At 48.0% G+C, this 18,136-nt stretch overlaps 1 protein-coding gene across 4 annotated transcripts in view; it reads right to left on the minus strand.

Annotated features, from left to right (window-relative positions):
* The window catches only part of KCNH5 (potassium voltage-gated channel subfamily H member 5), a 332,203-nt gene that overhangs the window by 209,585 nt on the left and 104,482 nt on the right, over positions 1-18,136 (minus strand). For all 4 annotated transcript variants that reach the window (XM_075330810.1, XM_075330809.1, XM_075330808.1 and 1 more), the window contains exon 5: positions 14,331-14,459. In XM_075330810.1, coding sequence (XP_075186925.1) covers positions 14,331-14,459 — 129 coding nt within the window. The remainder of the gene's footprint in view (positions 1-14,330; positions 14,460-18,136) is intronic.

The raw sequence follows: 18,136 nt of genomic DNA on the forward strand, positions 1-18,136 counted from the left end.
AAGCTGATCTCTGAGGCTTGTAAATACCTTTTATTGTTCTAGTAGCCTTTATCCTTCTGGATGCAGACCGGAATTGGGCCAACTGAGCAGGGCATGTCTGTCACGGGTGTGTCACACATGACAGACAGTCCTGTAGTTTCCAGCTCTAGAAGGTCGCAGCATTTGGTTACATAAGCTGCTCTCTGACTTTGCCTTTTTACATGCTTGAGGTTTATCACTTTCTCTTTAGGACCCTGCGGAGTTCCTCACTTTTTCAGGTTTAACCTTCAACACTTCCTATTGTGTCTTTAATTACCCTCATTCCCCATTACTCTGTGCTGATGATAGGTCTAATACCCTTAACAAGTCTTCAGTGCAAGCAGTCGGCTTGTATTCATCTGGAGAAACTTTGTTGTTGTTCTAGTTCCTCTCCGAGTCATCTGGGGATAAGTTATTTGTTTACTTTCTCCATTTGTGTTCCCTATGTGTTCTTTAAAGCTTAGTGGGGCTGACTAGCACTCATCCCATCCATTCCCTAGTTAGGCCCTATTTCAGGGTCAGCCAGGGTCAGGTATCCTGCTCGGCGTATAGCTGTGGAATCTATCCAGTGTAGTGAGGGAAGCCAGAGGTAGGTTTGGTCAGGGGTCACCATCTCCTTCCTTCCCTAGACACAGGGCTTCCCTTCCCTTTCGCCATTCAAGTGGTACTTCCTCGCACCTAGCATGACAATGTCACTGGTGGGGGCTGAGAGGAGAGTGAAGTGTGATCTGGGCATGCATGTGTGGCGCCCCTGACCTGGTCAGGCACCACTGAGTACTGCACCCATGCTGGGGACAGTACAATACAGGTAATCCAGAAGGCTGACAGGGGTGTGGAACACAGGCGCATAGTGATCAGGTCTCACACATGTACCTTTGAGAGGACCCCTGGGGATCCCAGGAGGGGGCAAGCCTTCACCTTCACTGGAATAGTGGAGGGGGTAGAGCCTCCATCTCCTCTCAAGGGGTGTGGTGGAGAGTCTGGTTGCTAGGTGGCGTAGGCAGGCACAAAAGGGAAAGAGAAGGAGGAGTAGTCAGTTGAGAGTCTGCAGCAGAGTGTGGAGGAGTGAGCAGCAGGAAAGTGAAGCTCAGACAGGAACAGCAGTGAAGGTCCCAGATGTGAGCCAGTTCAGTGTAGAGTCCAGGGAGCTCAAGTGAGGAGCAGATCCCTGGAGCTGTGCAATCTGACAGCGTCCGCGCAGTGGCTATTGACGGGGGAGAACGGTCAACTAGGAGTGCTGCCTGAAAGCCAGCTTCAGCTAGGGAGTGCAACGGAGTGGGAAGTAAGGAGACTGCTAGAGAGCACCAGGCCCAACCGGGCGGCAGATCCCGAAGCGGGGATAGATTCAACTTTCTTCTGCTAAACCTGCCGGTGTGGGGCTCTTAAAGCCCACACCACAACACTACAAAAGCCGCAGCCACGTAACCACAAGTTAGGGCCCATAGGTCATAGGAGGCAAGAGGCTGGAGTGGCCTGGTCCGGGGAACAAGCACACGGCAAAACAAGAAGGGGAGAGAGGCTTGGAGCATCTTCCCTGGGTGACCCCCATAGGGACTCAAAGTCGGGGTTACCCCAAACCACCAAGGGCTAAGGAAGGCGAGTCAGTAGTCACCCTCATAAAGTCAGCCTGAAGGATACCTGGTTCCACCTGGTTCGTCCCAGCTACGCCCGGGTTACTCACCCTGCCATCAAATGTGAGTAAAAACCCTGAAAGACACTCTGCCTGTGTGGTCATTCTGCGACTTGTAGTACTACGCATCTACACCGGGCCCTGGGGCTTGCCTCACTCTCAGGAGGCTACTACATCTGACTGCACATATCATCAGCCCCAGGCACCCCTAACCTGCAGTGGCGGTCCCCACTGACCGCAATACTGAGAGTGGCGTCACGATCAAAACCGAAGATTCCCTACCTGTGACCAGCACCAGCTACGTGGAGTCCCTGAAGGTATGCACCGACACAACACCTGCGGGGCTTTACATCTGGCGTCACGAACAGGATAAGGACTAGACCTGTTCAGACAGGTGACCATGTGCCTGGGCGGTCCGCTTGAAAAATTGGAAGCGCCGCCATATTGCCACCATGAAAAGCGCGCTGAAAAACAACAGCAGCCCGCGCTGGAAGAAGTTACCGCCCACGAAGAGGTGTGGCTACCCAGAGATCCCCTGAAGAGTTCTGACCTCGCTGATGAAGAGAGCGGAAGCGTCCAGAGACGGCGGAGCAGAAGAGAAGCCAGCAGCTTGCTAGAGAAAATGGAGTCCAGACGCGGATACCCAGAACCAGGCACTGCTGCCTGGTGGTGCCGGGAGCTTGCCGTTTTCTGCGACCAGCTGGAGGCCAGGATTGTGCGACGGCTCAGAGAAGAACGCAAGGAGCTTCTGGAGATGGCGGCGGCGGTTCGGACCTACGAGGAGGGAGCCGCGCGACGCCTGCCAGACCGAGCGGCGACGACGCAGACCCCGATGCTGCCACAGATGGGTGAGTCGAGTGATGCCCCGGCCAGCGCAAGTGCCCCGACCCCTGCTGCCACGCCCGCGGTCCCAGAAGAGGCGCCCGGCGCGGCGCCACCGGACCAGGCCGCAGCCACGCTAGATGCGGCCCGCCAAATCCAGGCCGCCGCAGCCATGCCCCGCCTGGCCCGCAAAGGTCCGACCACCACTGCGATACTGATCCGTGCTGCAGGTGTGACGCTGACCCAGGCTGCCACCCTGCTGAGCCCAGTCCGCCAAGACCCCACCGCAGCAGCGACGCTCGTCCGCGCCGCAAGTGAGATGCTGAACCAGGCCGCAGCCCCGCCAGGCGCGGCCCGCCAAGCTCCGATCGCAGCAGCGACGCCCAGCTCAGCCTGCACAGAGCCCTCTGCAACAGCGACACTGATCCAGGCCGCCGCCATGCCAGGCGCGGCCCGCCAAGACCAGGCCGCCGCCATGCCAGGCGCGGCCCGCCAAGACCAGGCCGCCGCCATACAGGGCGCGGCCCGCCAAGAGATTGCATCACTATTTTCCCCGGCCTGCAAGGCCAGAGCAGACACCGCTCCCCAGTCCAGAGAGGTCCCTGCTAGGAAATCCCTGATAGGTGAAGACTCCGCATACTGGCAGCTGAAGGCTGACCTGGAGGCCAAGTTCCCACAGGAGATGGTGGACAGATACATGCTCCCTCCGCACACCCCTAAGGCAACCCCTGCAGCCGCGCCAGAGAGTCCACCGCCTGGGCCAGCTGAAGAAAGCCCATCCCCAGCACTGCCACCAAAGGAGTGCCAAGAAGAACTAAGGGGGAGAAGAGGCCAGGAAGCAGAAGGGCTGACTCCGACGCCAACCGCAGCAGACCCATACCCAGAGCCAGAGATGCTGCCCTATTCTCGCTGGGATGAGGAAGACCTAACCCCATCTGCTGACGAAGATCAACCCAAAGACCTCACCTGGGAGCCCACAGGCATGAACCCAGCCCGCAAGACACGGCGCAGCAGAGCAAAGCATCCTCCAACACCACAGTCTCCAGAGCAGAGAGAGGTCACAGCCAGAGACCTGGAGGAGAAAAGGTGCCTAAGAAGGTCTGAAGCCCAGTCCAGAGGACCCCTTTACAGAGGAATAGTAGAGGACTTCAACCTGAAAAGCGGATACGGCTTCATTGTAGTAAAAGGAATAAAAGAGAGCATATTTGTAAATCGAAGAGATGTTCAAGCCCACCTGCCCAGAGGACATTCAGGCAGAAATTTGAAAATTGGAGACGTAGTACAGTTCACCATGCATGAAGGCGAAAGAGGATTGTATGCGCTTGATGTAGCACCATGTCCCAGACAAGAAAGAAAAGACAGAGATAAAGGACCAGCTGTAGAAACAGATGAAGACCAAGAAAGGAAAGACAAAGATCCTACAGATGAAACAACCACGGACGACGACAGAGAGCAAGAAAGTCACAGGTGCCAGTGCCCTACGTGCCCACGCCCTGGTGAAAATGAGGAGTAAAGAGTAAAAGAAAGAAGTACCGAAAGTTTGACCAGTTTGACAAGTTGAAAAGTTTGCAACGTTATTGTTTAAGAAATGCGCCCACAAAAACTATTGTGAGAAAACCATAAACCTTAAGGCTATGAACTTGCTATAGCCACAAACTCTCGCAGTGTAAATAGTTACACCAGTGGCACCACCACCAGGGCCAGCCTGTTTAGGGGCTTGGCTCGTCTGCAACCAGGGGGGCCCGTCCGTAGAAAAGGGCCTTGGCTCACTTGCGACCAGAGAGCACGCCTGTTTATGGGGCCTTGGCTCACCACCACAAAGAGGGTACCTGGTCAGCACCAACTGTGGAGGCCGCCTCTACATCCTGCCAGAAGAGGCTGAAGGCGCGGATCCACCAGGCCAGGTATACCCTGAAACCACCAGCCCATGAAAGCCGCCTCTACATCCTGCCAGAAGTGGCTGAAGTCGCGGCCAACGGGAGAGGAAGATTGGAGGAAAGGTCTGGGGAAACGGATGGCCCAGACCTGGTTACCAACAGGACCGGTGACCTGCCTCCTGAGAGGGTTTTGGGTGGGTTAACGGACTTGTGGGTGGAGGGTGGTGATGTCTGATACCTGGTGCTTTTAAATGTTTTACATGTTTTAATGTTTTATGCATTTTAAAATGTTGTCTTGCAGCCCGAGGACGTGCTGGTGATAACTAAGGGGGAATGTGGCGCCCCTGACCTGGTCAGGCACCACTGAGTACTGCACCCATGCTGGGGACAGTACAATACAGGTAATCCAGAAGGCTGACAGGGGTGTGGAACACAGGCGCATAGTGATCAGGTCTCACACATGTACCTTTGAGAGGACCCCTGGGGATCCCAGGAGGGGGCAAGCCTTCACCTTCACTGGAATAGTGGAGGGGGTAGAGCCTCCATCTCCTCTCAAGGGGTGTGGTGGAGAGTCTGGTTGCTAGGTGGCGTAGGCAGGCACAAAAGGGAAAGAGAAGGAGGAGTAGTCAGTTGAGAGTCTGCAGCAGAGTGTGGAGGAGTGAGCAGCAGGAAAGTGAAGCTCAGACAGGAACAGCAGTGAAGGTCCCAGATGTGAGCCAGTTCAGTGTAGAGTCCAGGGAGCTCAAGTGAGGAGCAGATCCCTGGAGCTGTGCAATCTGACAGCGTCCGCGCAGTGGCTATTGACGGGGGAGAACGGTCAACTAGGAGTGCTGCCTGAAAGCCAGCTTCAGCTAGGGAGTGCAACGGAGTGGGAAGTAAGGAGACTGCTAGAGAGCACCAGGCCCAACCGGGCGGCAGATCCCGAAGCGGGGATAGATCCAGCTTTCTTCTGCTAAACCTGCCGGTGTGGGGCTCTTAAAGCCCACACCACAACACTACAAAAGCCGCAGCCACGTAACCACAAGTTAGGGCCCATAGGTCATAGGAGGCAAGAGGCTGGAGTGGCCTGGTCCGGGGAACAAGCACACGGCAAAACAAGAAGGGGAGAGAGGCTTGGAGCATCTTCCCTGGGTGACCCCCATAGGGACTCAAAGTCGGGGTTACCCCAAACCACCAAGGGCTAAGGAAGGCGAGTCAGTAGTCACCCTCATAAAGTCAGCCTGAAGGATACCTGGTTCCACCTGGTTCGTCCCAGCTACGCCCGGGTTACTCACCCTGCCATCAAATGTGAGTAAAAACCCTGAAAGACACTCTGCCTGTGTGGTCATTCTGCGACTTGTAGTACTACGCATCTACACCGGGCCCTGGGGCTTGCCTCACTCTCAGGAGGCTACTACATCTGACTGCACATATCATCAGCCCCAGGCACCCCTAACCTGCAGTGGCGGTCCCCACTGACCGCAATACTGAGAGTGGCGTCACGATCAAAACCGAAGATTCCCTACCTGTGACCAGCACCAGCTACGTGGAGTCCCTGAAGGTATGCACCGACACAACACCTGCGGGGCTTTACATCTGCCTACACTGCTGTCACTCACTCACAGAGAGGCAGCCCCACACCACCAGTGACATGCCCTGCTCAGTTGGTCTGATTACGTTCTGCAGCCGAAAGGATCAAAGTTACAACAACAATAAAGATATTTATGAGCCTCTTAGAGATCAGCTTGCAGGAGCAGAAAAGATAGCAGACGTATATTAGGTAAGTGTTAGCGGTACTCCTCACATAACGAGATCGCTAGCGAGATCGCTGCTGAGTCACAGGTTTTGTGATGAAATAGGCATCTCACCAGCGATCTCGTTATGTGTGACACTAAGCAGCGACCTGGCCCCTGCTGTGAAATCGCTGATCGTTACACACTTTTCTGGTTTACTTTCTTCAAAGGCGATGTCCTGCTGGGCAGGACGCATCGCTATGTTTGACACTGTGTGACGGGGTCCCAATGACAGCAGAGATCATTATACAGGTCGCAACTGCGACCTGTATCATTACTGAATCGTTGGTAAGGTCTGACTGTGTGACATCTCACCAGCGACCTCCCAGCGGCTTACCAGCGATCCTTATCAGGTGGCATCGTTTTCGGGATCACTGGTAAGTCGCTAAATGTGACAGGGGCTTTAGTTAGGAAGAGTTAGAATAAAAGAAAGGGAGTCAAATTAGTAGCGGAAAACCTCTTTACAATTCAGTCATCCAGAAACACACTGATTATGCATTTCGAATTTATACGAGGTTCTTAGTAATAGATATGACTAGTAGAGCTATTCGTGGGTCTGAAACAGGTTTCCCATGTATTTATGGATGAATGAATTTTAGTTGTTATATTTTTTTAGAGCAGTTCAAATAAAGTTAAGTTCTTAAGTGTTGTTTTTTACTGATGCTAGAACATTCAATATTTTACTACATGTACTATTTCTCCTACAGCTTTCCCTGTTTATGGCACCTGTGAGTTGGGACTGATGAGTTGATGTACATTTATGCTTTCTTTTTATGCAGTAATAGACATGAGATAGAATTTAGGAAAAGTTTGGAACAGTGGGACAAGTGTTGAACCCAACCTCAACTTTCTTTAGTCATAGAAATAAGAATATCAGAGACGTTAGTGTGGGTGAAGAGAATAAGGCTGAGAGGGTTCATTTAATTAAACTAAAGACACTATAAAAACCCTCAAGTATCAAAATCATCCTCCACAGGCAGTGAAATGTTGGCATCGTCCTACTTGTACCAACCCCTTCATCTTAAAAAGAACAGATCATAACATGGAGGTCCTCAAGCATGATTTTCATCCTCCCCTTATCAATCTATGTAAATAGACAGGTTGTCCACTCAAACTACCAAAAGCCATCTGTATCATAGTGCACCTTTTTGGAAGTCCTCTGCTCCAGAATGTCCCATTGGGTGGAAAATGCTACAATTTGCACCGATACTGGTCCATTCAGTGTCCAGCTCACAGTACCACATGCCTAAAACAAAACACCTCAACTACGTTTGGGTACAGGCCTTACTTTTTTCAAAAAGTACCACATTGCTAAAGAAAATGTATTCCACAACCAATGAATCTTCATGAGGTTTATTAAAATTTTGTGCCCGGTCCAGTCATCGGCCATTACAATCACCCAACAGGTGAAGTCCAACTTCATCAGTAGCAATTGCTCAACCCCTTTTGGAAGCAGCGTCTCAAGTTGGCCACCTTGTCTGACACTTGCCACCTAATTCAATTATGACCCCAAGAATATCACGCAATTATTTGGGCTCAATATTTTTTTTTTTTGTACTATAGGAAACAACAACGATATCAGCTAACCACATGAAGGTATACAACAACATCTGGAACATCTCAAAACCTTGCTGGCTCCATACAGAGAATTTTGTCCAATTATCTAAAAAATGTAAGAGCAACTGCCTTGTCCAACCAGACTGACTAAAGCCCGCTACACACGCTTCAATATATCTCACAATCCGTCGTTGGGGTCAAGTTGTAAGTGACGCACATCCGGCATCGTTCGTGAGGTATCTGCGTGTGACAGCTACGTGCGATCAGGATTGAACGCAAAACCGTTGATCGCAAACACATCGTATCTTTGTCTAGAATTGAGCGTTTTGTTGCACGAACCTAGTCAATTGTAACGTGTGACATCCCTCATACGATTTTGGTGTCTGAGGCTATGTGCGCAGGTGTGCGCTCTGCACCGCAGCTTAAAAAAGGTCCGCTTCAGAGCGCAGCTGAAAAGCTGCGTTCTGAAGCGCCTCACAATGTCTGTCATTCACTAATCTCTGTCAGTCGGTCACTATCTCTGTCCCTCTCTCTCTGTCCATGTCAGTCTATCCCCCTCTCTCATATACTCACCGATCCCCGGCGCTGCACGGCGTTCACACTGCTCCGGCGGCTTTTACTGTTTTGAAAAAGCCGGCCGCCCATTAAACAATCTCGTATTCCCTGCTATCCCCGCCCACCGGCGCCTATGATTGGTTACAGTGAGACACGCCCCCACGCTGAGTGACAGGTGTCACACTGCACCCAATCACAGCAGCCGGTGGGCGTGTCTATACTGTGTAGTGAAATAAATAATTAAATAATTAAAAAAACCGGCGTGCGGTCCCCCCAATTTTAAAACCAGCCAGATAAAGCCATATGGCTGAAGGCTGGTATGCTCAGGATGGAGAGCTCCACGTTATGGGGAGCCCCCCAGCCTAACAATATCAGCCAACAGCCGCCCAGAATTGCCGCATACATTATATGCGACAGTTCTGGGACTGTACCCGGCTCTTCCCGATTTGCCCTGGTGCATTGGCAAATCGGGGTAATAAGGAGTTATTGGCAACCCATAGCTGCCAATAAGTCCTAGATTAATCATGTCAGGCGTCTATGAGACACCTTCCATGATTAATCTGTAAATTACAGTAAATAAACACACACACCCGAAAAAATCCTTTATTATAAATAAAAAACACAAACATATACCCTGGTTCACCACTTTAATCAGCCCCAAAAAGCCCTCCTTGTCCGGCGTAATCCAGAATGCTCCTGCGTCGCTTCCAGCTCTGCTGCATGGAGGTGACCGGAGCTGCAGCAGACACAGCCGCTCCGGTCACCTCCACGCAGCTAATGAAGACAGCCGTGCGATCAGCTGAGCTGTCAGTGAGGTTACCCGCTGTTACTGGATCCAGCGGTGGCCGCGGGTAACCTCAGTGACAGCTCAGCTGATCGCGCGGCTGTCTTCAGTTGCTGTGTGGAGGTGACCGGAGCGGCTGTGTCTGCTGCAGCTCCGGTCACCTCCATGCAGCAGCGCTGGAAGCGACGCTGGAGCATCCTGGATTACGTCGGACATGGAGGGCTTTTTGGGGCTGATTAAAGTGGTTAACCAGGGTATATGTTTGTGTTTTTTATTTCTAATAAAGGATTTTTTTCGGGTGTGTGTGTTTATTTACTGTAATTTACAGATTAATCATGGAAGGTATCTCGGGGAGACGCCTGACATGATTAATCTAGGACTTATTGGCAGCTATGGGCTGCCAATAACTCCTTATTACCCCGATTTGCCAACGCACCAGGGCAAATCGGGAAGAGCCGGGTACAGCCCCAGAACTGTCGCATATAATGTATGCGGCAATTCTGGGCGGCTGTTGGCTGATATTGTTAGGCTGGGGGGCTCCCCATAACGTGGAGCTCCCCATCCTGAGAATACCAGCCTTCAGCCGTATGGCTTTATCTGGCTGGTTTTAAAATTGGGGGGGACCGCACGCCGTTTTTTTTAATTATTTAATTATTTATTTCACTACACAGTATAGACACGCCCACCGGCTGCTGTGATTGGGTGCAGTGTGACACCTGTCACTCAGCGTGGGGGCGTGTCTCACTGTAACCAATCATAGGCGCCGGTGGGCGGGGAAAGCAGGGAATACGAGATTGTTTAATGGGCGGCCGGCTTTTTCAAAACAGTAAAAGCCGCCGGAGCAGTGTGAACGCCGTGCAGCGCCGGGGATCGGGGATTGGTGAGTATGAGAGAGGGCTGCTAACTTCAGTCACTTAGGAGATTAGCGGTCACCGGTGAGTCCTTCACAGGTGACCGCTAATCAGGGCGCGACACAGACAGAGCCGCAGCATGACAATGAAGTCGGGTGAAGTTCACCCGAGTTCATTCTGACAGTGCGGCTCTGTCTGTGTCTGCTGTCATCTGCCATTCAGCTCTGCTACATGGCTGTCTGTGTCTGCTGTTAGCGGCCATGTAGCAGAGCTGAATGGCAGATGACATAGTAAAAACGCATCCCTACACATTACACACGCTTGGCAAGTCAATAAATAAAAAAAAAAAAAAGGTGCCCAATGCATACGTCACAGAACACATGATCTAAAGGATCGCACACAAAATTGATCAATTTAACATAGACTACTAACGCACGTGTGACAGCAAATGAACGACCTACGTGTGATCTCATAAGATCCCGTATGCAACCTGGGCGTGTCACATCGCAAATGCGATTGTACAACTAATTGCAACATGTAAAGTGGGTTTAAGGCTGCTTTCACACTTGCGTTGAACAGCATCAGTTGATATTCGTCACCTTGCGGAATTACTGTAACCGTTGCAGGAAACCATTTTATTCCTCATAGACTTCTATTAGCTACGGATAGCAACGGATGACCTTGCGTTGCATCCGTCAGCCGACGCTGCGTTGCATCCGCCTGGCAGATGGAACGCTGCATGTAGCGTTTTTCTGCGTTTGGCGGAGTGTAAAAAAAACGCAACCTGCAGGATTCCTTCGGCGTCTGTTGTTTTCATAATGGACACCAATGGTGGCGGATTCCGTTAGAATCCGTCATTTGATGGATTCCATTAACGCAACTGTCTTTACACAACTGCGCATGCCCAGATGTGTAGAGTCAAGAAATAAAAACTATAACGGATTGCGTTATTTTGTATGATCTGTTGCATCCGTTGTGCCTCTATATGCAGCGCATCCATTGCATCCGTCACACAACGCAATGCAACGGATGCCGTTCAACGCAAGTGTGAAACTAGCCTAAAAGGAGATACAGAAAGCCTCAGATTCTGTGCCATCAAGGAATAACCCATCAGTTTACAGAGGTCCATGAAATATGTTCCATCAAAAAATAAGACAACCCCAAAAATAAGCTGGAAGACTGCCTTCATATTGACCTTGGCCATCAAGGCTTGTCTCAAAAAACCAAACACCCTACTGAATGACACATTCGTCACTGGACATTTTTCGTTGACTACTCAGAAATGTTAAAGGAACAGTTGAAAAGTCATTCTGAACTTTGCATCATCTTTTTTGGAGACTTCTTGTTTGTGGTGGTCACTTCAGTGTGTGGTGTCCAGGTTTGGTTTTGAGCGGTGCTCATCCATGAAGAACAAAAGATAAAAAGCTCAGGCTCAGCCAGGTATTTTCTTTTTTTCTTTATGTGATTGTGATGAAGCAGGATCATCTATTTATACCATCACCCCATGGACTGGAAGATCAAGGAACATTCCACCCAAAGCTGAAGTGCAGAACACACGACTGCAGGAGCTGGAATCAAAGTCTTTGTTCAGATCTCCAGGGGCAAGTTCGTTAAAAGAAAGGCAAAGAAAAAAAACAACATTGTGAATTTGTGATTAGCGCAATTAAAAGTGTGAAGCTGAGCAGCAAGTTCTTCGTCAGGTTCCTGATTTACTACATGAATTCCGGTTTCTCGTATTTCCATTGATCACTGCATTCCGCATCATTACACTTTATTATCTTCCGAGTACTCCTTTGTAACCAACGCAGCATCAAATTTTAACTAGATTCCTCTGTTGGAGCTGTAAGTCTTTGCAAAGTCTTTTTTATTAATTTCCGTTGTAAGCAAACAGGTGAACAATAACAATAAGAAACTCATTACCGAGTCTTGGCCCAACGCTACTTAATCTTATCAATTATTTATAGCGTCTCGGATATATTTATCTAGGCTTGTAAAAGCTTTCTCCAGCCTTGTGTTTGTTAGACTTTTTTAAGGAAGGAGCCAAAGAATGACTCTGAAAAGGCTTTTCATGAAGTCAACCATATTCTTTTTTGAAGAACTATGAAAATCAAAGACGGCGCACTTCTGTATGAGCCAGAACAGGGAACCAACTATGGATTTAACCACATGGATAACTATTACAATGTCTGGTCAGATGTGATGAACAGCGGACCACTCAAATGTTATCCTCACGAGACCCCTGTAAAGCTGTGGTTAGGCTAGGTTCCCTCCTTTCCCCTATAGATCCAGCATCTTCTCCATATTCCATCACCATATGATCAGCATGCGCCATAAACAGTCTCATACACTGGGCACAATTTGGCATCATTTGCACCACAAACTATCTTTCATGGCTTTAAATATATATATATTTATTGTGTGTTTTAGACACTTTTTATATGTCTTATTCCACCAGGGGATGTGGCCTTGCTCCAATGGGGCACGTCTTGATATATACGCCCCATTGTGTTGTATTCCAAAGCTCCGATAAATTAACACTGGCGTTTTGCACACGAGTCAGCACTAGAGTGAAATGCATCAAGTCCATTGAGACATGTGCCTCTTTATTTTCGTAATTATGCCCATCTCCCAACTGATTTGCAGCATCCGTGGACTTGTGTACATTTCTTTGGTAACCTAACGGCTACCCATCTCCTATCTCCAAGATCCTATCCCAATATGTAGTAGGTGTAATAGTAATAACAGTAGGAAATACCTCCAATTAGAAATGTAGTATAGTTCTCATGATATAGCCATGTCTCTCATCTCATGTGCAGGGCATTGCAGGAACTTAGGTATTAATGGTTAAGACCATTGTCAAATAACTAAGATCCTGTAATGCCCTGCACATGAGGTATCCATAATTATGACCACCAGCAACTAACTGTCACTATATGAGTGGTGATAGCCATGGATACCTAAGGTCCTGCAATGCCCTGCACATCAAGTAAGAGACAGTGAATCAGAAGAACTATGCTACATTTCTAAGTCTCTTACCTTATGTACAGCGCATTAAAGGATCTTAGGTATCCATAGTTAAGACCATTGTCAAATCACTAAGATCCTGTAATGCCCTGCATAGTGTCTTCCGATTCACTATGTCTCTTTCCTGATGTGCAGGGCATTGCAAGAACTTGAGTATCCATAGTTATGACCTCTTGCAACTGTCACTATATGTGTGGTCATAACAATAGATACATAAGGTTCTGCAATGCCCTGCACATCAGGTAAGAGACAGTGAATTAGAAGAACTATACTACATTTCTATGTCTCTTACCACATGTGCAGGGAAGAGGCACGGTGATTCAGAAGAACTATGCTACATTTTTATGTCTCTTACCTCATGTGCAGGGCATTGCAGGACCTTAGGTATCCATCGTTACAACCACGCATCTAGTTACAGTTACTAGCGGCCGTAACTATGGATACCTAAGATCCTGCAATGCCATGCGCATGAGGTAAGAGACATAGTGAATCAGAAGAGCTATACTACATTACTGTGTCTCTTACCTCATGTGCAGGGCATTACAGGATCTTACCGTAGTTATTTGACAGTGGTCCTAACTATGCATACCTAAGATCCTGCAATGATCTGCACATGAGATAAGAGACATAGAAATGTAGTATAGTTCTTAGAATTCATTATGTCTCTTACCTGATGTGCAGGGCATTGCAGGACCTTAAGTATCCATCGTTGACACTGGCACCTAAATATAACTATATGCGTGGTCATACCCATGGATACTCAAAGTCCTGCAATGCCCTGCACATGAGGATAGAGACATAGTGAATAAGAAAAACTATACTGCATTTCTAATTGGAGGAATTTGCTAATATTATTATTAATACACCTATTATATATCAGCATAGGATATTAGAGATGGGGATAACCCTCTACGACACTTTGAGGAATTAGTTTGGTGTGCATATTTCATCTGAGGGATATTTTACTATGGAATTGACAAAAATAAACCATTGATGACTCCAATTTTGGCGATATCAATTTCACCTCCCTTCCACCGTTCTGCCGTGCTGTAGAGCATCCGGACGGCAGGACACAAGACTCAAATATTTGTTTTCCTATGTTATTTTTTTTTTTGTTTTATGGCCGATTTCCAAAAACCATATATATTTTTTTTCATTTCCGAAAATTATCTAAAAATTGGATATTTGGTCATTGAATCCTCTAGGAGCTGAAATAGGGTAATATAATATAGCAGTGCCTCATTTCTCCTGACAGTTTAGACCCACTGTTTTTAAGTCTTTGGAGTTTTATGTAGTATTTTTTAGTGTTATATGTTGTATTTTCACCAAGGTGTCGATAAATAACTTTTCCATGAACATGTGCAACATGATTGGGTAGGAGTGACCGTCCGCACATGCTGTATACAGACACACATCACTGAGGAGTAACGGGACCATTACCTCTCGTAGATTCATCCTCAATCGGTTGTTTGAATAGCGTAATATCTTTGAAAGTACAAAGGAATAAAACAACCTTGTCGTGTTCATTTCTGATTGGAGCAATCTGCATATAAAACCAAACCGGAGTTCCTGTGAAGATGGGATTAAAAATGAGATATGTTAATAAAACAATAGAAGAATGTCTAGGGAGGAAAATAATAAAAGTAATAATAATAACAGTACAGTATATCATTGTATGATTAACCATAGAAGTGCACCAGGTCTGAGCTAAGTCCTGATCCATGACACGTGATTAGGGGTAAGCCAATGATACAAGTGTTAGTAGGCAGGACTACCTGCACTCTATAAAACCCTAGTGCATGCCCTTATTGTCTCCCGCCTGGACTATTGCAACCTCCTGCTTTGTAGCCTCCCTTCTAACAGTCTCGCACCCCTACAATCTATTCTAAACTATGCTGCCCAACTAATCCACATATCCCCTCTGCTACTCTCCAACCGCTCTTCTGTGCCAATCCCTTCACTGTCTTCCCATTGCTCAACGACTGCCGCTCAAAACCCTACCCATGACCTATAAAGCCAACCACAACCTGTCTCCTCCTTACATCTGTGACCTAGTCTCCCGGTACCTACCTGCACATAACCTCAGATCCTCACAAGATCTCCTTCTCTGCTCCCCTCTCATCTCCTCTTCCCACAATCGCATCCAAAATTTCTTCCGCGCCTTCCCCATACTCTGGAATGCTCTGCCACAACACATCAGACTCTCGCCTACCTTGACAAGCTTCAAAAGGAACCTGAAGACCCACCTCTTCCGACAAGTCTACAACCTGCAGTAACCCTCAGTCTGGTTATAGCGCCGCACGACCATCTCTACCCTCAGCTACTGTATCCTCACCCATTCCTTGTAGACTGTGAGCCCTCGTGGGCAGGGTCCTCTCTCCTCCTGTACCAGTCTGTGCCTTGTTTTGGTTATGATTATTGTACTTTCCACTCTACCTGCTAACTTCTCTAATGTCAATGATCAGTGCAGGGAGACTCAGGTGTCGAACCACAGACTTAGGCAGGCTAGCAAGAGTTAATCTTTGCTGGGCTGCTTGTTAGTCTATTTGATCACATGCTGTGGGGGAGCCAGTCACTCCCTTCCTATATACACTGGCTAGACTACTTCATTAATGCCAGCTATAGCTTGCCTATACTGGTCTGGTGAAGTGTTGTGATCCAGACTTAAGCGGGCTTTACACGCTACGATATATCTAACGAGATGTCGGCGGGGTCACATCGTAAGTGACGCACATGTGGCATCGTTAGTGATATCGTAGCGTGTGACAGCTATGAACGAGCAGAAATACTCACCTTCTCGTTCATCGTTAACACGTCACTAATTTTCTAATAATCGAACGTCCGGCTGTTCAATGTTCCCGAGGCAGCACACATCGCTCCGTGTGACACCCTGGGAACGATGAACTGCAGCTTACCTGCGTTCCGCCGGCAATGCTGAAGGAAGGAGGTGGGCGGGATGTTTATGTCCCGCTCATCTCCGCCCCTCCGCTTCTATTGGCCAGCTGCTGTGTGACGTCGCTGTGACGCCGAATGTCCCTCCCCCTTCAAGAAATGGATGTTCGCCGCCCACAGCGACGTCGTTTGGAAGGTAAGTACGTGTGGTGGGGGGTTACCGACTTTGTGCGACATGGGCAACAAATTGCCCGTGCCGCACAAATGATGGGGGCGGGTGCGATTGCAAATGCGATCGCACCACATATTGAAACGTGTAAAGCAGGCTTTACTGCTGGTTGTTGTGCATTATTGTTTTGAGTAATATATCTTATTAGAGAGATGTCACAAAGTAATTTTTGCAGGCGTCGCCAACTGTCATGACTGCATCAGGATCTGTGGTGGCTGCAGATTCCCACAATCTGCCTGCTAACTTCTCTGAGGTCTGTGATCAGCACAGGGAGACGCGGGCGTCAACCCACAGACTTAGGCAGGATAGCAAGAGTTAATCTCTGCTTGGCTGCTTGTTAAGTCTCATTGATCACATGCTGTGGGGGAGCCAGTTACGTTCACTCCCCTCCTATATACGCTGGCTGGACTATTCCATTAATGCCAGCTATAGCTTACCTATACTGGTCTGGTGAGGTGTTTTTATCCAGACATACTGGTGGTTGTTGTGCATTATTGCTGTGAGTAGTATATCTTATTAGAGAGATATCACAGAGCAATTTTTTAAGGCGTCGACAACTGTCATGGCAGCGTCTGAATCAGTGGAGATTACAGATTTCCGCACTCTGCCTGCTATCTTCTCTGACGTCTGTGATCAGCGCAGAGAGACTCAAGTGTCGAACCACAGACGTATGCGTGCTAGCAAGAGTTAATCTCTGCTGGGCTGCTTGTTAATTCTCTTTGATCACATACTGTGGGGGAGCCAGTCACGTTCACTCCCCTCCTATATACACTGGCTGGACTATTTCATTAATGCCGGCTATAGCTTACCTATTCTAGTCTGGTGAGCTGTTGTGATAAAGACTAACTGGTGGTTGCTGTGCATTATTGCTGTGAGTAGTTGTGGTCTTAACCCTTGTCCTTTTGTTGCTACCTTCCTACTCTTGCTTTTCTCCTTAGTCTTTTACTGTTTTTTCCTGTGAGTTTGCAGTGTGTGTGAGTTTTGGTTTTACCCTATTTAATTTGTGTTACCATTATTGTATATGGCACGACACTTCTGACTGTGTCTGGGTGCAGCTGGTAGGGTCCAAATTCATAATATAGAAAACAATGTACCCAAGCACTCCAATATAGTGAATAAAAGTCATTTTTTAACAGCAACAGGTGCATGGAGTATCCACTGTTAGTGATTGAGCTCTCAATCACTAGAGGTGGATATTGCGTGCACCTCAAGTGCCACATCTGGGCATCTCACCAGCAGCAGGTTCTAACTAATGAAGGTCTAAATTGAGACTGAAATGTCTTATACTGGACTGATTGCTCTTAAGAAATATAAATTCACTTTTATTCACCATATTGGAGTGCCAGGGTACATTGTTTTCTTAATTTATTTGACCAGCACACTCTTGCCCTTTTCTTCCCTTAGAGGAGCTGTGTAACAGATTATATCTGGTCAGGATAATAGCCAGACACGGAACTCAGGCATCCCCACCATTCTGGGTAACTTTGAGGTTAGGGATAGTGTCGTATTAGGGACTGCATAGTAGCCCCCTGCTCTGCACAGTCCTACAGCCACATTGTGACAAGAGAACCAATCATTCTTCACTCTGTTACTTCTTTCCCTGCATTAATCATTCACTCTCAAAATCTGCTCAAATCTGTCTACAGATTTGTCTTCATCCAGGAATGATATTATAAATCCTGACTAAAGAAGGGAGAATCGATTCACAGTAATCCAGCAGCTGGGTCAGATTAGATCTCATCAGGAAAATAAACCAGGCACGGAACTCAGGCATCTTCACCATTAGGTAGGGGTAAACCTGAGGCTAGGGATAGTCTAGTATTAGGGACAGCATAGGAGCACCCTGTCCCTCACTATCCTACAGCCACATTGTGACAAGAGAACTAATCATTCTTCACTCCAAGTTACGGTTCTTCTTTATCTACACTAATCATTCACTCTCAAAATCTGCTCAAATCTGTCTACAGATCTGTCTTCATCCTCCCTGCACTAATCATTCACTCTCAAAATCTGCTCAAATCTGTCTACAGATCTGTCTTCATCCTCCCTGCACTAATCTTTCACTCTCAAAATCTGCTCAAATCTGTCTATGGATCTATCTTCATTTAGGGATGAAATTATAAAT

The sequence above is a fragment of the Anomaloglossus baeobatrachus genome, chromosome 12, assembly GCF_048569485.1.
Source record: "Anomaloglossus baeobatrachus isolate aAnoBae1 chromosome 12, aAnoBae1.hap1, whole genome shotgun sequence".
NCBI lineage: Eukaryota > Metazoa > Chordata > Amphibia > Anura > Aromobatidae > Anomaloglossus > Anomaloglossus baeobatrachus.